The 26,675-nt window shown below is 33.7% G+C and overlaps 1 protein-coding gene across 1 annotated transcript; it reads left to right on the forward strand.

Annotated features, from left to right (window-relative positions):
- LOC148230461 (ras-related and estrogen-regulated growth inhibitor-like protein A) lies at positions 1–26,423 on the forward strand. The gene is made up of 6 exons (XM_088194336.1): positions 1–245; positions 6,113–6,200; positions 6,419–6,475; positions 24,450–24,550; positions 24,906–25,064; positions 25,885–26,423. Exons 2-6 carry the CDS (start codon positions 6,122–6,124, stop codon positions 26,206–26,208), a joined length of 720 nt encoding a protein of 239 aa, XP_088050462.1. The 5' UTR covers positions 1–245; positions 6,113–6,121; the 3' UTR covers positions 26,209–26,423.
- Positions 26,424–26,675: the final 252 nt, after the last annotated feature.

Consider the following 26,675-nt stretch of genomic DNA (forward strand, 5'->3'; position numbering starts at 1 on the left):
GTACAGTTCCATTGCAGCGTTCCCACTGAGCTGACGCGGGACATGTGAACGCGGTTTCACGATAACCTAACGTATCGAACCGCGATATTAAAAGACTATTTTTTACTGTCAAATTAATCGAGGACTTTGTTTATAATCGTATTATGAGACGCTTGTGTACGTTTGTGTTGTGATTCATTTTTACTGAGCTTCAACCAAATTTGAGAGAGGAGACAGATAGACAGCAGCGCAAACATACAACACAGGTTAAGAGATTTTCATTATAATTTATTTTTATTGATAAAAATGGAACCCAAACAATATAATTTACGCATGATTATGAATTAATTTGTACCAAATACTATCGACTCAAAAGCTTACTTATTACATTAATGAATTTTTACTTGATTATATATGAAAATAATATCAATATTTGTTATTTTATTATTTTTAAGCAATTGTTAATTAAACATAGCTAATTTTAAGATCTCTATTAAATTATGTTATATCTCATTTGCGACTGACTTTATTTCTTAAGCACACAAACATTTTTTACGTGTATCTTACATTGATAATCGTTAATCACTATTTCGATTTTATTTATAATTTTAGCTTATTTCCTATACATAGACTATGTTGCAGTATCATCTGTAGATAATAACTGCACGTAAATGTTGATTGCTACCCTGTTGTAACGCATAGAAGCTACACATGTAATGTAACAATTGAATATTTACAAACATTAATAAATATGCCGTATTTGTATATAATTCCGTCATCTCTTGCGTATAGTAGACGACTTTCCTTTAAAATTAGAATTGCATTAATTTCTACTGGATTGTATTAGAGCTATTTTAGAATAATATTTTATCAAAAATATTGGATATTAGGTATGCTGCTGAAAAAATTAAAGTATTTTAATTTCTTTAGTTTGTTCAGTTATCTGATAATAATTAGAAGTGAGCAATACACAATGAAATACAGTCCATAGTAATTTTAAACCATTTCTCTCTCAATGATCATCATAAGTTAGACAATTTAAATTACGTTTATCCTGATACATTTTAGCAAGAGTCTCATCACATATCTTACGTTGTTTGTGTTTTCGTTTTTATTTTAAACCCCAATTTTCATCTCAAATCGTCCGTACGCAAGCCGACCTCAAACATTCGCACGCACAAAGTTTTTATTGACATTATTTTCGCACAACGTTAATTAGATCAAGGGGAAAATACCTGAGCGAAAAACTGACGCATCCTTGACCGTGCGCATTTTTACGACATATTTCTACACTTTATTAATTATGTTCGTTTGCAGAAAAAAATAAGTGTCCAAAGCGACGCCCTCGAGGTGGCAAGTGGCGCGAAGGATTTTTTCTCTCTTTTGAGCTTTTCACTTTCGTGCGCTCGAACCCGGAGAAAATTATTCAGATCAGGGTTGACTCGTCTTATTGCCTGTCTATTCGTGTGAAAATTCTTGTCAAAAAAGATAGCTCGCGCGTGCGTTTGTTTGTGTTTGTATGTAAAAGTGTGTCGAGTCGTTAATACGAACGTTACCCGACAGCTTGGCACACTTTGTCTCTTAGATCTACAAACTGTGTATCTATATTATCGTTTTATGCTTCCAAAACATAAATGAGATTCGATCAGTTTTTTTATATGTATATTAAAATAATATAATCGCATCGTTAAAGCTTTGTCATATAATATTAATGTATACTTTATATATAACATAAATGGATAAAACTTTCTCAGAAGTTCTAACGAGTGTATGTCTTTTATAGACAGTACAAATATTATGCCTCGCTTAAAATAGACGCACAGTTATGTATAAAAGTATATTTTTACCTGAGCGTTGAATCGGAAAAGCGATCAAAAATAATACATCGACGTATTAATAAACGAACCGATACAATTTTTCCGAGAAATGATCGAAACGGGCAGTTAAAAATTGTTGTGACGCTATCCGATTTTTTATTAATCAATCAATTATAGATAAGTATATGAGGCAAAAGGGCAGGAACGCTTGGGAACGAGTCTGAAAATATTTTGGCAAGGATGGCGCATAAATTACAACTGAAAGAGAACAGACGGGAGACCTGAAGCGTGACTAAGCGCGAACCGAACTCGCAGGTGGGATTTCATAGTAAAGAATGAAACGTATCTGTGATTTTGGTAGTTTGATCTACGCGTAAAAGTATATAAAAATAAAAAGAAAGTTGAAAGAATTCCATCCAGGAAATAATCGGATGCGTACGAGATGACTAACACGTTTTAAGATCAGTCAGGGAACTCTTCGCGACATTCTACGCATGCCGTGGAGACAGAGTACCAAAATAAATCCTTCGTTCCAAGACGGTATCCAAAAATAGTGTGACTCGTTCCATCGCCATTCTGATGCTAAACAATCGCTCTGCGTTTTATAAACGGTGGTAGTGATTAAATAAAAGGCAAGAAAACAGCCGGATTAAACATACATTTTTTAACCACCGGCACGATAGATCAGTATAAGGTATAAGTCGATGACCAATACCTGAAAGATCTAGTGTCTAGTCCTCAATTAATCCTAATGCTTATCAATTTTAATCAATTTAAGTTTTCCTAGATCTTTCTAATCTCACAGATTAATATCGTGAATAAATAAAAAATAATAAAATAAGATCGATCTGGATCATAATTAATGACATGAATTTCGTGCGACGTAATAATATTCATAATTAATAAAAAATATGTCACTAATTTCAGTCTGGTGTTTACCCCGTTGTAATGCATTTGGCTAACGCCTGTTATGCTATAATAAATGCATTTCAAAATGTTTAAAGATAATATAAATCAATATCAAAATAAAATACTTCTGAAAATATCCGTCGTACATTTGCAAACGTTTAATTTTAATATTCTTTTTAAATTAAAACATATTTGTATGTATCAATTTAATTGTTTAATATGAGAAAATACCATATGTTAAGAACGTGTTAATTAACTATTGAGTTTTCACATATTTTATTTAAACACATCAGGGACGTCATTTTGGGGGGAGGGTGGAGCCATTTTGTCTTCCATAAATTTGGCCAGAAAATACATGTCATTTAATGAAATACTACAAATCTTAATAAAATCAAGATATTAAAAAAACGACGACTGACAGGCCAACTTCTACCCTTCCTCACTGGAGGAAGTTGAAATGACGTCTCTGGTTCGCATTGCTCAAAACGGATAAAATATGTAGAATTAAATAAAATGCGCTTTTATATGGAAGCTAAATGAACAATTTGCGTCAACGATGTGTTGAGGATTGTTCTTTTGTTATTGAACATTGTGTACACATGTTCACATGTGTCTGTAAAATTATTAAGTAACGCATGAAAATATTGTCATTAAATCGTTTTTAATGAAAAAATATGTTGAAAACGTTTGAAATTGTGTCACGCATATCCTTGATAAAAATGTCGTTAGTTGTTTCTAATGAAATATGATCTTTTCAATTTAAGAAAATGTTCAAATGGCTTAACCTAGCATTGAACAGAGTGATTTAGCTGTTGTTTTAAAATTATCTACAGTTTTAAATATAAATATCATAGATTAAGTTTTCCTATATTTTTCTAATTCCACGGATAAATAATTTAAAAAATCGAGCTAGATCATGAATAGTGACATCTATGATTGTAAGCCTTTAAGGCTATTGTCCCACTACCCTGTTATAATGCATTCGCCAAACCCCTGTCATGTTACAACGGAAGAAGAACCCTAAAAACTACCTCTATATCTGTTAACATGTTTCTAAAAAATAATAATAAAATGCTTCAATTTTTTTGAGATTGAGATGCTATGCATATAGCAAATCACTCAGCATTGTGCATTACGCATTTCTCTCAGCGACGCGTGCCTCGTATGTATCGATAAAAATAAAAATTGCACTCCCAGTTGGAACAATGACCCGAAACTTGGCTGCAAACGCCCATTTGAAGGTCGCCCTCGTCGGTCGACGTCTCAAACATAAACACGCGCGATTTTGACCCATTTGCCTACGAAAGCATTATTACTCGCCCCCCGAATTCGAATGGACGAAATCAACATCGTTACGACCAAACGCATGACTGCGGCAAATTTGATATTTCATCACCGACAGCTGTCACTTTGACGTTTCTCCCGAAAGTGCGTGACGCAATTTTCGATATTAATTTCGCTCTGCCTGAATTAAGCGTGTACGCAGAGGGACAATAGCGATTTTACGCTAAAATTTAACGACGCCCACGATGCGAAATCTTTCTGTAAATGTTAAAATTGCGCTTTGTTTAAATAGCGCTTGTGTTTTTAATAAAATTATATTACGGAAATAGACCGATCGATTTTCGGCCATGAACTTGAATTTATTTTTATTGCGACCCCTGGACGCTGCCTTTGACGCTTGACGGCTAATAAATTAAAAAGAGGGAGGAATCGAGCACTATAGAATCAAATGCCAAAAACATGACTTTATTTATTTTTTAATTTACTGCATAATAAAAATCATGTCACCATTAGGCTAAGTGCGTTCTGTATTACCCCTCAGTGAAACTAATAGTACTATTAGGTAGACGCGTAATTATTATCATTCGCTGTACGGAAAAGCGGTCCAGATGCTCGGCCCGAAATTCCACAATCCCACCGCACATTCCGACCTACGCTTTAAAACCGGACATTTCGGGATCTCGCCTGGATGCATGCGCCATTACGCATTATTTACAACTCTCTCGATTAATTTATTAAGGGGTTGACAGCCGCTGTATTGAGACCGTGTTCCAATACCGTCAGGACGTAAATGACGACTGTAATGACACATTAGGCAAGAGTCGAAGAATAAATAAATAAATTTATCTTTTACCCTATATCGAAATTCGATAATTAAAATGATTAAATTATTATATATTTTTTTATTAGTAAATAAATAGCACTAACTAAAATATGTTCCCATTTCTTAAATAAAGATTTTAAAGGGAACGCGTGCGATTTTCGTCATTTAATGAGAGTATATAATTTATTTATTATAAATATAAGATAACAGCGACCCACATTAACACATGACATTAAAAATAATATCAGCTTACTAAATTCGCTTTCATGCCATATTATTCGGAATTTACGGTCGAGTGCTTGTGACGAGAATTTCCACTCGGGGGAGAACGACTTTTAAAGCATTTTTGAAATGTGATTATGCGAGCGTGGAGTGTTGTACAAGATCGAGCAATTTGGTAAAAAAAATATACAGAGGGGGGAAGGATTGTTTTCATATTTCTGGAATTATTTGTGCTCCGTTGATATTTGTTCTTCCCGAAATACTACACTTGTGCGGAATGTGATAAATTTTAAACGGTGCATGTTTCCTTTTACGCGGACGCTTAATAATTTCGGTGCGCTATTAAAACGCGACAGTGGACGATTTGTCAGGTTATTTATTCAAGCGTGCCGTCGAGTGGCGCCACTGGAGATTTTTGGCAATAAGAGCGAGAAAAACGAACATAATCCGACTTTGTCGGATGCACTACTCTCGATCGACGTTAATTTTTCATGGCCCATAAACCAGCAATATTATTCCCAAATGATTTTTCTTTGAACTGTGAATTATAATATTAATATTTCACAAAACGGTATTTAGCTCGAAAAACCAATAATTAATAAATATTTTATACAAACGCCAGTTAAAAGTAAATTTTACAGCAACATCTAAAGCTGTAAATTTCCTCATAAGTCGAAACAAAGAAATTATAAACGTCCACAAACAACAAACTCAACCGCGACCGACCTTCAACCGATCAAAACTCATTTGCTAAAATCGCTGAAAGCTTTCATATATAGACACACGAGCACGTGTGTACAATACATGAATAATTCAACGTGATCCCAACATGTCTTATATTGCCGCTTTACTGGATATGCGAGGATCACTTGAAAAAAAAAACAACGCTAGTTTAAAATAATATTTGACATAATAGCATCGAGTAGGAATTTGTACATCTCTGCTATTTTAAATTATAAAATAAATAAACAATAATTAAAATAGCATCAACTATTCCTACAATTCAGCGCGACTGTTTGAAACGAGTCTAAACATTTATAATATGAACGAATTCACTAATGATGGAATTTCTTTTTAGATCTTGAGGATGAAGACCGACGAGAAAAACGCAAACATCCCTAGGGTGCGGATAGCCGTACTCGGCAACATAAACGTTGGAAAATCAGGTAATTTTTATCCCATATCTATGAATTTACACGTGTAGAAAAATAACGCAATGTATGCAAATGACGTGTTCTTTGGTCTAATTTATTTTTAACATTAATATGGAAACATATTTCGTTGTTTTATGATAAAAATATATTTTTAGTTACGCATTTATCCTTTGAAGAAAATTCTTTTAACGAAATACCAAGTAAATAACGCGTTTGTTTTTTTTTTGCAGCGCTCACCGTGAGATACCTCACAAGAAGATTCATCGGTGAATACAGATCGAATACCGGTGAGCATATTTTTTAATATAATATAAAAGATTTTCGACTTTATGTAACAATTATGCGGTTGTAAATTGGATTGATTCTATTTGAGCAATAACCACATTTCCGTTCGATTCGACGGAGTAAATTAGCTACTGTCTACTTCCGGCGGGACGTTGACACCGTAAATCTCATCTACCCCCACAAAAGTTTCAGAAACCCTCCACTATGAACGTCCTTCACCCTAAGAGTGTTTCGAGATTAATATGCCTTCCACACACGCACACAGAAACAAACAAATTTTCTTCGATTTAGCAAAAATTATGATCCGAAACAGAGTTAACGATTTATTTACGAGTTTTCTATATTTTGGAACGATTCTAAGAATTTTAACAACCGGATGTATTTTGTGGTTGGCGATTAAATTTACGAATTGAGATAAATATGAATTATCTGTAAAAATATACTATTTATCCCGAGAGTTGTTTTTAGATTAAGTTGCCTTTTTAGTATTCATTTAAAATGTTAGAGAAAATTGTGCCGTCTCTTTATAAATTTATTAAAATATACACTTTGTGCGGAATCGTTGAAAGCTCGTTAGATTTTCTTGAAAATAAATAGGTCTGACTATATTTCGCCTGTTGTCAAGCGCCATTATAAACGAGTGGCAACACCGAAAATAAACGGGCGCCAATTAAACATCCTCTGTACAATTTTACATTCGACGTGTAGTCATTTGTACATATCAAACATTTTTTTGCCCTCGTCTCTCAAAAAGACGACGCAAAGAAGGGATCTTAGCAAACGTCATACGAAAATCAACTTTTCACATTTTGACGTTTCGTTAAACAATCGGAGTTGCTGATGTGAAAAATAATAATCGCAGCTTTATCGACGGCGGGAGATCGAACATATACAAACTTAAAATCACACTTTTCTTAATATGATTCATATAAATATGGATTGCCAAACTTTGTAATATTAAAATAAACATTTTTGGATTGCTTAAATTCACAAAAACGAGATATTAAATTATTACAAAAAAAATTACGCAATGATTTTATGCATCAATACTTTTTCCCTAAAAAATCTTATTTTTAAGATACAGTTAATTTAGTTTTTTCACTGCGACGGCGCAGACACGATTTTATTGCCTTTGACGTGAATTTTTGGCTTCTGAGAAGTGATAATTGTTTTTGCGCCCTCCTATTGACCAAAATTCGGTTTGAATACACTTTGATCAATACTCTCATATCAATTAATTTTTAATTATATAAATATCTCATATAAATTTTGTTTAATTTTTTATGCGCTTCGTGGCATTGGAAAATCTGCTGTAAATTTAATATACATGATATTTGAATATACTTTTTTTAGTAAAACGCTTGACAAAAATGAGTTCCGGCATCTTTTTTGTTTAAAAAAAGTGCTGTATATATATATATATATATATATATATATATAATAATAAATAATTTAATATATCAGTGTATCACGAAGGAATACTTAAATATAGACATTTTATTCGACATATTTATATAGATATCCACATAATAATATGACATGTACACTCTGTGTACATCACAGTAAGGAAAAGATAAACACGTAGTTTTTAAGTATTTTGCTTTAGCAAATTATTTAAATATCGTGATCAAAGTATTTGCTCAAACCGAAAATATTTCAAAATGAATGAATGCCTATATCGGAAAAAACGAAACTTTTAGGAGAAATATAACGATGCAGGTAAATTTAACGTGTAAATTTAATTTACAGAAATTGAGTTATCTCGTTTTTTGGCAGAAGTACAAAGTGCGAAATATTTGTACATTATTATTTATATGCTTAATTCGCCCGCGGGAGGAATAGAAATAGCTTACCAACTTCATTCACTATTTTTTTATCCCATACTAGCTGGTTGTTGACATTAAGACGGCAGTGTTATTCACTTTTGTTACAGCATTAATTATCTACAATCGCATAAAAATAGAATTTATAATTTTATTTCTGGTAGTTCAGCAATATTTGCCGAAACATACATATTTCTTTTTCGAAAAAATATAAAGGACTTTGCTTCACTTTGAGTACTAAAAATGTATTTTTTGATATAAAGGGCAAATTGGACGTCACAGATGTTAATAACATGAATCGCACATGTACGATTTCACCATAATTTATATCATAGTACTGTGCTTCGCAAAGTATTGAATAAAACGTAGGGAATCTAAATGAACAGCGCATAAACACTAAGAAGTGGATTTGTGTTATGTTTTCGTCGGGATATTATATTCGTCATGGCAAAATTTCAACGGAGACCATAACACCGAAGATTTTCTATTCTATTGTGCGAGCGCGTTTATTTTCAATGCCGCGTAGGAAGAAAATTCTTTTCTCCTTTCGATACGTTTTTCTACATTTTACCGGTGCGCTTCTGCTTGGCAAACAAAATGAAGTGAATAATAGAATTAGCGAAAACAAGATGAACATCCATGACGTCGTGAACAGTTAATGAGCTAAGTCCATTGCGTTGTGAATTTAGAGATGGATTCATTCATGCTTTCGGTTCGAAAATTGTATAAAAATAAAGGATTACTAAGGCGAGCGTAATGTTGACGTATGTATATAAAAAATATTTCAGGAATCGATCAAAATAATTAATCGGTGAAGATTTGACGCACTTCAGCATCTGTATTGGATATACACATTGATTTGCGTGATTATTGTATATGCGCAAACGTAAACATAACTTCGAACTATATCAATTTTAATAATCGACTAAAGATAGAATTTAAAAATAACGGAGATAAAAAAACACAATTGATATTTGAATTGCGACTTCTTTGAGATCATCTTAAGATGCTTGGCAATAAAACATTAATATCGAGGCCATTGAGAAATAAATAATCGCATGATTTATTAATAGTTCGTTCAAAATATATTATGGATTTATAATAAAAATACAACAGCTTTCGTGGAGCTATTTTCGTTGCATTGATAGTCAATCAATTCTAATTTCATTATAAATACTTTATTTGAGAAACTGGTTTAAAAAAATATTTAGCCTATAGGCTATGGGTAAATCCATCCCTGCATGTCTAAGAATGTACCTGAGAGATATGATAAATATTCAGTCTCTCATTTCTTCAAAAATGATAAATGTCGATAAATCAGTAACAATAATAAGATTAGAATCTGGATATGTTCAATGTTCCATTAAACGATGATATAACCCATTCCTCGTTACAAAATTATAAATTAGAATATATTTACATTATAACCATCAGACTGATCGGCGTCGATGTTAAAGGCAAACACCTGTCAGATAAGCCATTTATTTTTACAAAGTAATCCAAAATAGCTGATTAAAATAGCTAGTGATTCAGCCAAAATCTATTCCCCGATAGGTATATTGTATATAATAACAAATTTATTATATACAAACACGTTACTCATCGATAGGTGCGTTCACGACCATAAAAAGTCTTTAGGTATTTTTATTATATGATAATTTTACGCCGGAACAAATCTCAATGATACAGACATGATTTTGGCACCAAGCACAATTATTATGTTTTGTAAGAGTTTGATAAACGATATTATTCCTCCTCCTGTTGCGAAACGCTAACGTTTTATTATTGGGTCATTGGCGTTTTATTTTATTTTTTTGTGCGCGATAAAAAATAAACAAACCCCTCAATGTTACGGGAATGTCAAGCAAAAGTTGAGACGTAATTTTATTGTTAACAGTTTATTCACCCTTGTAATAATCGAACATTAGGGTGTTTATTTGTAAAATCGGGGCGGTGTAAACAGCGTCACGTGGCAACGGGCTAATTAACCAGGAGGGCTTTAATATTTTTCTTTTTACGATTCTTTACAGAGAATTCACAAATAATTACAAAGCCACGAATATTTAGTCGACGAGCGTTGTTCAAGATTTAAAACGAAAGCCGTTCTTTGTAATGAACGACTGAAAAAGCATCGTAATAAAACGATTGTGAGTTATAGATGTACTTACAGTACAGTTTGACGACACAACAAAACGCACAAGAGAAGTATTATGGCGTCGTTAATTAATTTATACAATAAATTTAACGGAAAAGCAAAAAAAAAACATTTGTTTACATTTTCCAAACGACAAATATTATATTATATAAAAGGCACAATGTGTTATTGTTTTTATTTAATAACAATATACATCGAAACTAAAATATTAACATAGCAAAAACTACTACTGTTTGTTAATGCGTCGAACATGTTCCTTTACCTCACAATGGTTTTGCTTATAAAGAGCCACCCGGGACGCTATTGCTTCATTAGAGAGCGTGTATAGGCAGAGCTTAACATAACACCTTTCCACTCATTCGTCCAAGCTACTAAAATTAAACGTATATAAAACTCAAAGAGAGCGAGGAGAGTGATCGAATGAAATCAGTACCACGATCTGAAAAATCAGAGACCAGAGAGACTCGCGCATTTTGATAGGCAACAATAAAAACTCACCACTTGCCACCATTGCAAGGACTCTACTATAACCTTTTTTATCAATCTAGGCTATTTTTCATTTGAAACTATCGATTCTGAAGTCTCGTTAAACGACACAAAATCAAGTTTCAAAAATTCCTGGGAATCGAGACTTTTGTTTGCTTATCGGTAAAATTATATCAAAACAATATTTTTTATAAATATTTGTATGTATAATATGTACATATGTTGTAGATATCAGTCCCTCACTATCGTTAGGTACCGCAACTAGCTATTTATAAAAAATCTTACTTGCATCTCGTTTGCCGAAGTCTCCACCACACCGTTGGGATCATCATCTAGGGCAGGGCTCGGCAACCTATGCCCCGTGGGTCACCAAATGCTCCGTTTGATGATTTTAAGTGACCCATTTGAGTTCTGTCAATATCTTTTTTTTTTAAATATATGTGACCAGACCACATATATGGTTGTTAGGATCAAAAATATTCACTTACCCGAATAGTCTTCTTAATGGTCACAGTTTAATTATTTTGACCCGCAGTCAAAAAAGGTTGCCGAGGATAATCTAGGCCTAGGGCGTAATCTTGATCTTATCCAAGCCGCCGCAGACTTTTCAGCTACGTCCTCTTTTATTCGATCTTGTATTTTATTATTTTTTGTTTGTTGCTAAGGAAACAACAAATGCATTAATTTTCGAATTAATTTGCTTAAATAAATTTATATGTGTATGAATTTTGTTAAAATTTAGTTTAACTTGTTTTTAAACCGGTAACCATAATTTTTTTCATATTTTGTATCCATACTTTACATAGCTTCTTATCGTACCAATTATTCCATATTTTCTGTCGTCGTTTCTGTTATTGTTTTGGTCCTTTTTTAGTGGTAAGCTATTTTTTTTTTCATTTTAAACTTACTTTTACACTTCAAAATAAGTAAAATGAAAATAATGACGTCATATTTACGTAAAAATAAATAAACAAAATGTTACGCAAATTGTCAATGTTTTTTAAACACTAAAAATACTGTATGTTTATATATGTATTTTTTTATACACTAAACATGTAATTATATTTAAATGTAACATTTCTAACATATGAACTGCCAATGTAACGTTACAATCGTAACGCTATAAAATTCAGCCTTGTCAATTAAACACGGCGCTCGCGTTTTCCACGCCACATTTTCCCGAGCCGTTTACGAGTGTTCTTGGTAGTAAACGATTTTCTCGTAGCCAATCGCAAGATTTATCTCGTCGCTTGTTGCGCCAATCGAACTTCGAATGATCGACTATTGCAACACAGTCTCGGATCTTTGAACCGGCGTCGAACGTTCGGGCCGGTCCATTTAGACAGGCCGGCGAAAAAACATCGGATTGGTCCACCGGTGTGTGTATTTGCGTTTCATCTGGCTTAGCTGACCAAGAAAATGGCGATTAATTATCCGGGTTCGAATCGGCCCACGGACGCGCCCACGACCGAGGAGATAAGGGTGTACGGTTGTCCTTTGGAAAGTTTGCTATTCGCACGATTTTCTTGCCAGTGGGCGTATTATATAATATAAAACAAACTGAGAGAATTCACACGTTTGTCTAATGGTTGATTAAATAGAGAGGCAATTTAATAAATTACCCTATGAAAACTAATGTATTTTTTTTAAATGTCAATGGTTTTAAACAATATTATGTATTATATAAACCATTCCCTTGGGTTTGTAAAAGCATTTATTGAGTTTTTAAATGCTTACATATATTTTGGGATATGCGAAAAATGACAAAGATGAGCGGTGTGTATAACTTTGAGATAACGTAAAAGAAAAGCTTATATAACGTGAGATCTAATATGAATGTATATCACGTATAAAACACCCCAAGAATATTAAGTATTTTGCTACAAAGATTTATATTATCGTTTTACTTGCACACTATCAGATGTGAATAAGACATGAAGTAATTTTCATAAATTAATAATGAATAACATTTAACACCATTAACTTTAAACATAAAGTATGTTTGTCTTAAGACTGAACAATGAATAAACCTTTCTGTTTTTCAAATACTGTCGTGTCTGGATGATCAAAATTAGTGATTATTATATAATTATAATTCTGATCGGTCACCACAAATTAGGTTTTCTTAGATTTTCCTAATCTCATTAATAAATATGGTGATTTATTTATTGGATATAAAAAATCTATAATAATAGCTCATAGAGAATATCATACATTTATAAAGTGTAAATTAGTGTGAAGTAAGAAATATAAAGTCAGAAAAAAATTGTGACTATTGTGACTTGACAGGTTTTCCCAATGTGCCATATTAGGCATTATACAAACAAGTTTTTTAGCATTTCAATACATACATATACAATACATTAACTCTAACATACATTCATGCACACACTTTTTAAATCACACTAGATGTTTGAACAAAAAAAATATAATGCACACCATGAATAGATTTTTCTCCGCCGAAAACATCTTTATGTTTTACAAGCCTTTTTTAAAGCAGGATGGCAAGTGGAGTGTTCTCGAGCGCTGCTATCCTGGTCGCAACGGACAAGAATAAGGAACGCGATCGCGACTCTTTAGAGCCTTAAAAGTTAAAAGTCAATGCAATTGGTACTTTAAGAAATAGACGCTATACCGAGAATTCAACGAATTGTATAGCAAAGCTCTTGGTTGACATTTTAATGCCAGTTTTGATGAACTAAAATTTTCGAATTAATAAAATATTATTTTACAATAAGAGGCTTTAGTTAAAAGTAAGCCAAGAACAAATAATAAACGGGATACGACCGCAAGAATACAGACAGAATAAAATATGTAAAACAAGACTTGAATGTATTATAATATTGTATACATACGTAGAGAACATTTTCATGTTAAAAGGGCACATTAAGTTAGCTGTAACCTAATAAGTAGAGCTTCAAAATATTCGTTATTTTCAACTAATCGAATTACGAATAATAAGTGGTAACATATTTTTATATATTCGTAAAGCAAAGATGAATCGAAAAATACAGTTCATACGTACATATTTTAATGTTAATAATAAAACGTATCAATATTATTTATTCAATTTAATAATAATAGAGTATTATATGTATCAAACCAAAATAAGTACAAAGTTTAATTTTAATAATCATTATTGCTGTAAAGACTCATTTATTTGCTGTTGACGTGGGCTTTATTATGATAATAACTTACCTTAAAAAATATTTAAATTAAAAATATTGATTTAAAATAGATAAAGAAAAAATTAATTCTAATTATTGAAAAAGTCCACAGCTGCATAATTTTAATTCGAAAATATAAGTAATTTATAGATTTTTTTCAATATAGCAAACGTACATTAACGAACGTATAAAGTACAAAAAGTTTGACCTTTCCTGCGGTAGATATTATGTAACTTAATATTTATGTGGAAAATGAAGCTTTAAATTACTTACTTTTTCAATTATTGTTTTCTTAGCGTCGTTGTATTGTGTGCGATTTTCTATAAAATAAAAAAAAAACAATTGTGCTATGTTGTAAAGAAAATGTTCACATTGTTAACATTGATGAAAATTTACCGAAACGGTCGAATATAACCAGAAGACAAATGGGCCGTGTGACTTGCAATTAAAACTCACCTTGGGCCATCAAAATGAAAAAATCCTTGGCACATAACCGTCCGCTTTGATACTTTTCGTCCTGGCGAACAAAGCGCGGCCGTAGCCGTTAGATCGATTCTCCATTTCGTCCCTGGCGCTTTTCGTTCAATTTTCGTGATAATTCCACTCATTGTCTGGAGACGTGCGCTGATAATGAATATGCCGGGATTTCCCCTTGACCCGAAAAGCTCGAAAAGCAAAGGGATAAATTGGTTGTCGAAAATATAATGTATATTGCGTTTATGTAAGCCGCGCTAAACACAGTCTCGCAATATACATATAAAATGGCCTGGATTTTCCGGAAAAAATATTACTAAGTCAAGGACGGCGCTTTACGAGACGGTAAATTCGCGTTTGATGAGACAAACATGACCCCCGCAACGTATTCTTGAAATCATACGAACATCACTAAACGACCCTTTGTGTTTACATCTATATTTCTACCGACGCTAGCAATTTGGATAAGTTATATAAAGCGGCTTGTTAATTGTACACGTGCTTTAAAAAATAACAGCCAACACGTGCCTAAATCCAAGGAAACCCCTAATCCGCCCTTGTGCTCTTGAAATTGACACGCAGCTTACACGTGCCCCTTTTCTTTTTGCGAAGACACTAAACCTTGTTTGCTGTAAAGGCGTGTGACATTAAAGCAATTATAAATTTGCGAAACTAATCCTATTAGCAGTAACCCAGTAAAATGATTTTGAAAGTCCTGTGTGATATAGGTGCAATTAAGTACAGCGATGTATCAGAGTTTACATGTAATTTTTCCACTCATTCATAATTTATTTAAAATTTAATGTAATACTCATCGAGAACTTTTGTGAAGTGTTGTTTATCCAAAGTTTGAGACTAAAAATGTTTAACTCGCAGAATCACTAGGCGCTAAATCATGGCAAAAGATGCGGAAGTAACTCCCATCGCAGATATGTTTAAACTTTTCTTGTTAGAAATATTCGATTTCGTGCCAAAAATAATCGATTATCATGCGCCTATAGCGCTCACCATTGGCTGTTACAGTCTGACCTTCGTCGTTTTTAAAAAAATAAGGCCCAATGACGCCATCTGACCACAATGCGTACGAAACAATAGGCAATTTTTGGGCATGTATTGGTTTTTCATAAAACACATGAGAATTTTACTCACCCTATATGGAGCAATTTTACTTCTTTTAAATTCTTCGCTGTCAGTTATTGTGTTATCTGAACTTTATACGTGTGTAGGTGCAAGTCCATATGCAAAGTTCGCTAAAGGAAGCCATAAGAAAAGCCCAAAAGCTGCGAACCTCGCTCAGTAGAACGATGAAATTTTCCACAATCTTACCGTAAAATTTGATACACAGTTCGTACAGAATTGATATTTCTGTAAAACAATTAACAATTTTAATACATTGGGTGGTGGTTGAGCGTAAATCTGTTGCCGCAAACAAACTTTTGACACTTTGAACATGCATAATTATGGACATCTGTCTGATTTACAGTGCTGCCAACATATAATACTCGAATTGGATCAACCTGTATATATGTTTTAATAAAAATTACTGATATTTTTGGTTATAAAATGTATTATAGTTCCTCGACGCCTGCGTTAATTGCTATAGAAACTTACAGTGAGACACTTTGCATAAAATTGGCACAAGCCGGCGCTCTATTGGCATGAGTGTTTGCCAACACTTTATAGACATGTCTGCTGAACTAGTTCAAAAAGAGGCGAACGCTTTGTCCGAACGCCGACAAATCGCAAAAAAACGCGATAACGCCAATATATCCACGTTGCGCGGATTACCTTGTTATCGCAAATCGATAACAGATTCTATTTCCATGAATTGCGTCAATATTTTATTAGAGAATCTCAAATAAATGATTTATTTGTTCGGACAAAACGCTCGTTCGGCGCTGGCGCCTATGCGGCCGTATTTACGTTTCAATTTGAATCGTTGACAAATGAATATCGCAACTCTCAAATTATTCAACGCTCCGAGGTTGCTTTTTTGCGCTGGCAACATCGCCACCTCCGCGACCATAGACAACGCGAGGAGATTTTCGCACGCGCCCTTTCAACGCTCGCGATGTAACGACATTCGCGTGTTTACGGAAACTCGTCGAAAGGGCGCGACGAAACGAAACGAGATCGCTGGACCGCGCGATTCATCACGCTAACGAGCGACGGTAACGACATAATCCGTCGACCGGAATGCGGCGATGGAAGTTTCCGCATTTTTACCGAAGGTTTAACGTCCGCACCGGGCGCCACCCCGACTGTTATAAATATACTTTATTTATTTACTTTAGATATAAGCCACTTATACACTTTAGTTGTACATTTATTTATTAGAAATCTGGCCATCATGACTTGGCAGGTTTCCTTAATGGCTTTTACTAATAATATACGCGAAATAATTAGGTAAAATTAATCACAGAGTGGAGGTTCCTACATATTTTTATTCAACGCCATAAAAAGCTAAGAAACTAATCTAAAGAATAGTGAATATTCCCTTTGGATAACCACCGTGGAAACCCGGGTAATAATAATAATAGTACTTTGAATGTCTTTGTTGTGCAACCAACATAAAAATTCTTGCAAAAGAAGTATTTCTCCTCTAAATGAATTGATCGAACCCACACGCGATTAGTCTAAACTGAGTCATCAACAGAATTTTGAACGGCATGGCATCATATCACAAACTACAAACATACCTATGTACACTTCTGAAATACAGCAAACATTAGGCCATAAGAATATCCGTTATTAATTAATAAAGAGAAGCAAGAGCAACGGACCCAAACAGTATCCCTGCGGTACCCCAGATGGGCTAAATCATATAGAATAAAACTGTTCAAGAACCGAAAGTCGCTTTATTTCAGAAGAAGAAAAATATCATGACAAGATTTGTCGAATGTTTTTTGAAAGTCAAACATTTTCATAGATAAATAAATTTATAATAATGCTATAATATATGTATTTCATTTTATTTGTACAGAATTTCTCTTCTAGCACTCTTCATTACAGATTTTTCTATTAAAAATTTATTCTAACATCAAGTTGTGTACTCCCCTTTTATTGAAAGTTTCTTGTTATTTTATATACACTATCATTTCATCTTAATATATTTCTTAGTATCTTACATATATTATAGTATTTTAAATATAATTTATATTGATGAAATCTTCTAACTATATACCTTTTTTTATATAGTGATTTGGCTTATTTGTAATTACTAAATCAAATAAAGTCGATCATCTATTTGCTTTCTTTCGACTCGTCATGTACAAAATTTCATTGTTCGCTATTTTAATGTCGATAGCGAAAATACGCTTTCGTCCAATTTATCTTTGCCGTACTTTGTTTGATTCACGGTTTTTCCACATCGCCGACTGAAACCCCCCAGTTTTTTTTCTGTTCTGCAAAACTTTCCGCAATTTCCAATCTATTTACCCCGCACCCTCGATTCGCAATCGGAAAATTTTATCCAATTTTCCAGCGGAAAATATTCACAAATAAATCTAACCATAGACTTTTACTGCAAACTGTTTATCGTATTTTTAAATATCTATTAATTGACTTGAAGGGGAATACGACAAATTTAATTTAACGTAGCTCGCGGCATTCGGAATATATAAAAATAACTGAATTTATCAAAATTTGCATCTACATGTCTATAAAACGTCCGATATGTCGGAGTTTATCTGAGCTTTTTGCTATTTATTAATATATTTATCGCAATTAGAGATACAAACTGTAAAAAATCGTTCAATTATTTGTAAATAAATATTAGCTAATAAAAGTTAAAGCTTACTAGCTTATCCTTCCTTCTTAACTAAACTATAAAAATAACTACTCTCGTCATATTTTTCATATATACTAATAATAAAATTTAGAAAAATGTAACATTTATTAATTATTTGTAATTAAATATGGTTTACTTATTTAATCTAACTGTTTAAATATTTCAACAGAACACAATAAATGATCAGCTATATTTTTAAAATTACAGTTAGTTTTTATTTCAAAAGATAAAATGATATATTTGAACATCTGTTATTTAACATTATAATCATTAAACCAACCATTAAACTTTGTATTTTTGTTATAACTTATTACAATTTTAAAAGTCTTGAAACTACGTTTATTAATAATTATAATAATATTGATGTTTAATACAAAACATTGCTTTGTATTATCCATTCATAATAAATAAAGTTATTATTTTTAAATTTATTTATATATTGGTGTACTTTATTCAGGTTATTGTAATATAGTACGATTTATTAATAATTATTGTATGGTTTGTAGTTTTTATATTCTGTGTTTATAAATTTTCTTTAAACATAAACATGAAACTATCAACGCCGACTTAAAAGGGTATTTGATTTCACTTTCGCCTATTGGCAGCACTGATCGATAAAAGCAAGTCGCCCTCGCGTTTAATTTCATGAATGCGAATAGTTCGCGGTACGCATTTCAAAATTAGTTTTAGGAATTCATTCACGGCGCTCGCGTCGGGTGTGTCATCCCGGCCCGCGAGATGGGATAGCCCAACGAACGAGAGGGACAGTGTGTCCCGTCAGAGCAGAACGACGCTATCCAGCTATTTGTGTCGCTCGGTTTGGCCGCTGCGTATTACGAAACGGGCGCCGCAAAATGCCGTCTGCGAAATGCATTCCTCGATTTCAACTTCTCAGAAGCGTTCGGTCCAATGTCACGACGATGACTCCTGCTCGAAACTTTCTTCGCTGAAAGGGGGCGTTCCGATGTAACGAGTGAAATTTTCGCCGTTCACTCGTAAGATCGAATAATAATAAAAATCGGCCATAAATTGTTTTGTACTAATATTTTGACATCTCGGTGTAAAAGCGTTTTCTATAATGTCAATCTCTAAATTATAATAAAGCGTTTAAAAAAATATCAAAATTTATGCATGTTTTTTAAACTTCTTTTAAAAAACATAATATACAGTAAAAGTGAGTAACTTCAATAATAAACGTATATGCAACCATAAAATATAAACGTATATGCAACTATTTCATTAATGAAAATGAAAATACAATTTTCTTTGAATTGTAATTAAAAATCTTGATTCAATCTAAATATAATATGTTCATTTAAAATTGCGATTATAAAAACGCTTTTTAGTTCATGAACTACATTGAACTTATTTCGTCGAAACGCCTAATAAATTTAACATGATTCGCATAACTAATTTATAACAAAATGTCAAATATAATTTCCTAGAAAATGTTCCCTTTTTCTTCGAATTTAAATTGAAAGGCCTACTTCGCGATGTAATTGAATCGGATTAAAATCGTCACATTGAATTAAAATGTAAACAAGTCTTTTACAATTGTAGTGCTTCCAATTAATGCGAAAATCGTGTATGTCATTCTCAATTTTACCGGCTCCTGTTATTTGTTTTCGAGAAGCATTTAATCAAAGACTAAAAATATTAAATAACAAGCGCAGAGCTTTGTTAAATATCAAGCGTTTGGAGATATCGCTTTTTCGAGTACTATGCGATTGTACTTTGAAAAGTTCAACGATCATTCGATACTTTTAATGCGTTGCTTTCACTCTTGTTGGGGTTTTATTTTTACTTTTATAAAAAAAACAACGCTTTTTACGATATATAAAAACAAAACAAACTGATAAGAATGGGGAAATGCCGTTTGTTTGCCAGCAATAAAAGCATTATTGCCTATGCCGAAATTTTTGTATATTTTTGCCCGATACGCTATCTCAGTCCTAAGAGTGTCGTTTTGCCCTCTGAGGTCGCCGACCCGAAAATAAGTGTATAGATACGTGTTTTTTTTCTATGAAAATATGTTTTTCTCCGGCCACGGTCAGTGCTTCGTGTGAAATATCACATTTGTCGATGGATTCGTTTAGGGAAATACGATTATGTCCGATGCCAAAGCTCGACATTGGAAAATAATAGGGACGCGTCTCTCGCGTGGGACAAGGTTTTCATCTATCCGGGACGTGAAAATCAATCCTTTTAGCCTCATCGAATGCGAGGCCGCGAGACACCGGGAAATTCGCCGAGAATGAGGTCAAATCGTGAATCATAACCGCAACAAATTCGCACAACAGGTACAAGCACATAAATTTTGAAACTTAATCAAAAATTACAAGAACTTTGATAAATTGTGCCATTTATTTTATTACGAACCCACCACTCACGCGACTAATTAAATTGCGGAAAGAGATAAGCTGGCGACGAGTTATTGATATCGCCATTATTTGGATTGTGATAACGTACAAAATTAGAAATCAAAATTTAGGTCAACATAATTTATATGCATAGTGTCTGGCAGCTAATTTCGTCTAAATCTAAATAAAAAAATCAATTAAATTTGTCATCATAAAATGAACGTATAGGTCTTGATGAGCGTCAATTTATTACTGTGATTTAAAAATCGTGCTAGTAACAGGCAATTCAAAAATGTTCAACCTGAAAATTGACTTAATGAGCATTAATTTATTGATTTGATTAACAAACGTATTAATTATATAAAAATCAAAAAATAATGATAATGATAAGTATATAAACACGACACTTGATGAGCAATAATTAACGTGATTAAAATCCGTATAATATAAATCGTATGAACAACAATCAGTTACGTTAGTAATTGCGCTCGACGAGATGCGAATAATCCATTTGGAAGGAAATTACCCTGCTAGACTCCCCCTCTAATAACAAGAGTCATAAGGACGTTCACTGCACGTGCCGCGAACTAAAAAGGAAAGTATCGTTTTATAGCAAATGCAGCGCACGTTTCGAACTCGCAATAACTGAGTACATAAAAGGCGTCTCGAGTGTAGTTTTACGACGATAGTCGCTCCACCGTGAAAAGGACAATGCTATGTAATTGTATCGTGTCAAAGTGCAATATGCTGAAAAGTTAAAAATAATATTGGGTTTGGGCCAAATTAAAAAAATAACGTTGGAAGTGGGCAACACTTAGCGCTTGCACCCCCTTATAATTCGATAATATTACAAGGCTGCAAGACGAACCCGACATTGATTTAATTGTGACGAGTTTGACGAACCCTGAGGTCCACGAACTCCTGCCCCCCATCTCTGCGGGAGTGACATCTGACATCCGATATTGGTTCACAATGGCTGTTGCGAGCTTCTGAAAGTGTCCATCGAGCCAGAAAATGAGCGACAAAATTTAATGGGCCCAAAGAAAAAATAATGGGTTGAAAGAGTATTACAATACATCTTTATCTACAATATACAGAATACATAACAAGGGATCATAATAACAAAAAGTATTATTTATATTTTAAATAAATAATATATTATCGCATAAAGGAAGCCGCTACCTACACGTTACCAGGAACACGTCATTTCAGTTTTTCCAGGGGGGACGGGTAAAAATTATCCAATAAGTGGCCATTTTTTTAATATTTTCATCTCAATAAGATTTATGGTATTTCATTAAATGACGCATTGTTCTGGCCAAATTTAAGGAAGGGGGCCAAATTTCTTATCTGCTCCCCCCTCAACAAATGACGGCCCTTTTTAAAATCACGTCAAAAGCAATAAAAACATGCTCTCGTAGTAGAAATGCTTGGTTATTTAGCGTTCATACTCAATTTTTCTTATAACAATATTTTGACTTACAATAAGAGATAATCGAATGAAGCATATCTAAATCGAATTTTGACCAATAGGATGGCGCAAAAAAAAACAATTATCTCTTTTCAGAAGTGAAAAATGCACGTCAAAAGCAATAAAATCGTGTCGTCGCCGTCGCAGCTCCTATTGACCAAAATTCGATTTGAATATACTTTGACTAATACTTTTATATCAGAAGTCCGTAGTAATATCCGTAGGGATAGCTGTCATATTTAAAAAAAAATTGTGCAATATCGAAGTGCAAACAAACTATGGAACAATATGCGAGATGCGTGTACTATGTTTATACTTTTTCTTCTGCTTATTTTCCCTTAAGAGATGAGTTCGCATGGCTTGTATTTTGGACTTGACTTAATGAAAGTTCTAAAACTATAATTAGTGTTAGAAGTTACATTGGGTTATGTTTGGGTTTAAACTGCAAATAGACGTTTCGCAACTGTCAAATTGAGTTTCATTGCCATTTAAGAGCAGCATATAATTTCACTAGCGCCTATCAGTTAAATTTTATTTTCGCTAGTAGAAACATATATCCATTGGTGAAATGTATTTGTACTTCGCTACTGAAAACATAGCTTCACTGAAAAATACACGTTCACTGTAAAATTGATATATCACATGTAAATAAATAATGATAAGTATGTAAATGTATATATTACTACGTATGGAAAAGTTGAAACCGTATAACACCTGCCTGATAAATTATATTTTTACTGTAAAATATATATCTACCTGTGAATGTATTCCGATATGATTTCACTGAAATAACATATTTTAAGCTCGATATTAAATAATTATGTTGGGTATATGTATATATTATATACAAAATTAATACTTGCGATTTTATTTAATATATAATTATATTAATGCTCGTAAAATAATTGCTTATGGCCAGATGTGTCAAATAAATTTAATATATCGATTGTAATAACGCTTTATTCGGCCATGAACTACATTATAATTAAAAATTATTTCACAGAAACGCCTCATTAATTGAACACGATTCGCGAAAACTTAATTTCGACAAAATATCTAAGCTCATTGCGGTACACCATAAAAAGTTACGCCTATTCTTGGTAGCCATCAAATCAACTCACGAAAGGGAGGGGGTAGTATTATATAGAAAAAAGTCTCTACACACATATTACGCCGAATTTGTGATGTACCGAACGCACGCGATAACAACTCACAACTAGAGCAGGTATCGTAACAAACTTTATCATGAAATGCACGTATCGAACGTGAAACTTCATTATATAGATGACGATATGCGCCGAAGCAACTTATTTATACTGCATATATTATTATGAAGCGATGGGATTTTTTGTTGTCTTCCGTCGGCGAGGAAGACATAAATTTGTCTCTTCTGGCGCGGTATGCGATTTATGCGTCCCGAGTGGCGCCCGTCGTTTTTCATCTTACGCTCACCTGAATAATTTTTGTTTATATTTTTGTTATCGGGGAATAATGTCTCGAGAGGTCATTGCCAAGATAACTAACTGTCCATTTATTATTCAGCAACCCGTCAAAGTTATTTTATTCTCGAATGCCAGCAGCGCACAGATATCTTTAGAGATTAGCATTTGTCTCAATTTGTAAAGCGGTTTTTTAGGTTTAAGGTTTTTCTCGAGATCTCGTCAGTCTTGTCGCTTAAGATTGAGATTTTCCACGAGTCGCGCGCCCGTCTAATAAAGTTACGCTGCTGTTCTGGAAAGTCTAAATTATCGCGATTTTCACGAAAGCTGGAAAAGGCGAGTCGTTGAACCGTTAGGGGAACGAACCACGGGGGGTGGAAGCACAGGGTGGCCGTTTTTTATGTTACACAAAACCGACGAAGGGTTAGCGCTCTGAGGGGGTGGTGAAAAAATACAAAGTGTGTCGTAAAATTACCCGATCCCCGAAAACTTTTGACACACTTTATTTGCGAAGAGTAATGCCGCATATTTGGAATTAGAAGATTATATAATAAAAAATACATAGATATATAACATAATTAATTCAGCTAGTATTGGACGCGTTCCAACGGAATGAGTTATTCGCAGTGTTTTTTATTGTATATATATATATATATATAAATATATATATATTGAGGGAAATTTCATTCAGAAATAAGTACGTCGGCGTCTGACTGTCGGACACTCATATCACTATCCGCGTGATTGAAATTTCTTTGTATTATTACGGATTAATTACTGTATATTAATTTCGATTTCGTTTTTGTTTCAGATTTGCTGTATAGACAAACAATAACAATAAACAACAACCCACTCGAAGTCGAGATTGTGGATGTCTCTGGCGAAGGTGAAGATTCATTCCCAGTCGAACAGGTGAGATATACAAAAATAGTTTATTTAAGAATATAATTTTTTGTTTTGGTACGCCTCTGTACGCAATTTTTATTTATTTTTTAAACGCGCACATTAATCATAATACGCATTTTTCGCCCTTGATTGTTTAAATAAACACGCATTTGTTTTGACAATTAAACGTCGGAGTGGAATTTTCCGACGAGCGAAATTCAAATTAATTTTTGATTCAATTAAAAGCGTTCGCAATATATCAAACGTCAATTTCGCTGTAGGGAAGCGTTAACTTTCACTGTTGCCAACCAAGATGAATATTTATTTTCCCTTTTGATTTTCGTTGTAATTTTTTTAATCAATTATTATTTTTTATTATCAGGTTCAATGGGCTGACGCTTGTTTGGTTGTTTACGCCATCACCGATCGGAAGAGCTTCATCCACGCAGCGGAAATCCTGTCGAACCTACAAAAGGTTAGGCAGGGAACTGGACCTTTGGCGCTGCTCGCCAACAAAGCCGATTTGGAACATTTAAGAGAGGTGAGGAAGAAAGAATATCGATGCAATTAAACTTGAGATTTGGGTCAGCGCCTGTCCGGTGCGCTAAATCATCTGGCATTAAAGAGACAAAACTTATTAATCCTAGGCTTTCGCAACAAAATCGAATTTTTACTGCACAATAAAAACACACCGTCCCACATTTATTGGAATTATTTAATAATAGGAATTTGAACTGAGCGACGGCCGCAGACTGAGAGCGACGCTCGAGTAGCTCCTTTTGCATACTTCAAGTGCTTATTATTAGCTAACGAAATATTTCAGCGTTCTTGAGATTTCAGCGCGTTGAATAATTACTGTAGGTGCGAAAGCACATATGTATGTGCACAAAATGCAAATTTGTCAAATATTCGATTAAAAGTTTAATTAGAAGTAGATTCTCAAACTATCCCCTCCCCCTTTTTTGGAGAAATAAAATTTAATAATAGTATACATAAGTAGCTAATCTAGACAGGAAATGAGAAATACACACACCTACATATTACAATATATCTACATTCTTTGTATATAACATGGAAGTTGTTTATGAGTTATTTATAACTTAACAACAAGAACTTCCGTTTTCACATTTGTTTTAATTTAATTATTTTGAAACATAAGACAGGTGCACCAATATGAGGACAATTTAACTTTTCTATATTTTTCTAGAGTTTCAGTGCATTATTAATACTATAATATTTAATTTGATAAAAAAAGCTTTGAACATTGATGGTCTTTCAAATAAGTCAAACTGACAATTTGAATCTAAATTTATATATTATTGTTTGCCTAAATTAATCATTTTTTTTATATTTGTCTCCAGGTCGATGAAATGGAAGGTCGCACAACAGCCATCCAAAACGGTTGTCCGTTCTACGAAGTCAGCGTTGCCGAAAACAGCTCCGACTTGTACCAAGCCTTTGAGTTTCTCGTCACCGAATGTCGCTCCATGCAAACGTCCACCAAGAGCCGAAAATTCTCTGTGTCCAAGATGCTCGGCACCCTCATCGGTGGCAATTCCGGCGGCCGGGGCAACGGAAGTCCACCCCAGCACGGAGGCACCGTCGTCGTCTGCCACAAAAGCGACCTGCACAAGTCGAGGGTGCTCAAACGCCGCCAGAACTTCACGGCGACGGCATCCCTGTGACTGCAGGCCGGGGGCCGCACCGACCACTGCTCCACGCCGGTGCCTTGAGTCGGAAACATTGATTTATTTACATGGAAGATTATTCAGAAGACGTTGAGCTTTAGCCGTCTGTCTCCATTGCGAAGACACAACCGACTGATGAGCTTCAACGCGAGGAAGTAATTTTGTGCGCTCCAATCAGACGGAGTGATGTATTAAAACAAAGCTTTAAAAAAGTATATAAGATAGACATTTTTCCACGTTTAACGTTCGCTATAAGCCCCCAATTCTCGTAAAGCGGACCGAACGTGCATATGTGGACTATACTTTAAGTTTAGACCAATTAGATATGTGTTTAAAATAAATAGATTTAAGAGCCGAGCTACGAAAGCCGTTTAATTACCGCACAATAAAGGGTCGTTATTAATTATTCGACCCAACAGTCAATACTTTATAATTATATAATATAAAACATATTCCTTTAAAAT

This window comes from Plectrocnemia conspersa, unplaced genomic scaffold (assembly GCF_051122295.1).
Source record: "Plectrocnemia conspersa isolate PC_06_02 unplaced genomic scaffold, ASM5112229v1 ptg000010l, whole genome shotgun sequence".
Lineage (NCBI taxonomy): Eukaryota > Metazoa > Arthropoda > Insecta > Trichoptera > Polycentropodidae > Plectrocnemia > Plectrocnemia conspersa.

Coding starts and splice junctions, on each gene's coding strand:
- LOC148230461 (XM_088194336.1), top strand. CDS start 6,122: ATGAAGACCGACGAGAAAAACGCAAACATCCCTAGGGTGCGGATAGCC. Junction 6,476..24,449: donor TGAATACAGATCGAATACCG/GTGAGCATATTT, acceptor TTTTTGTTTCAG/ATTTGCTGTATAGACAAACA. Junction 24,551..24,905: donor ATTCATTCCCAGTCGAACAG/GTGAGATATACA, acceptor TTTTATTATCAG/GTTCAATGGGCTGACGCTTG.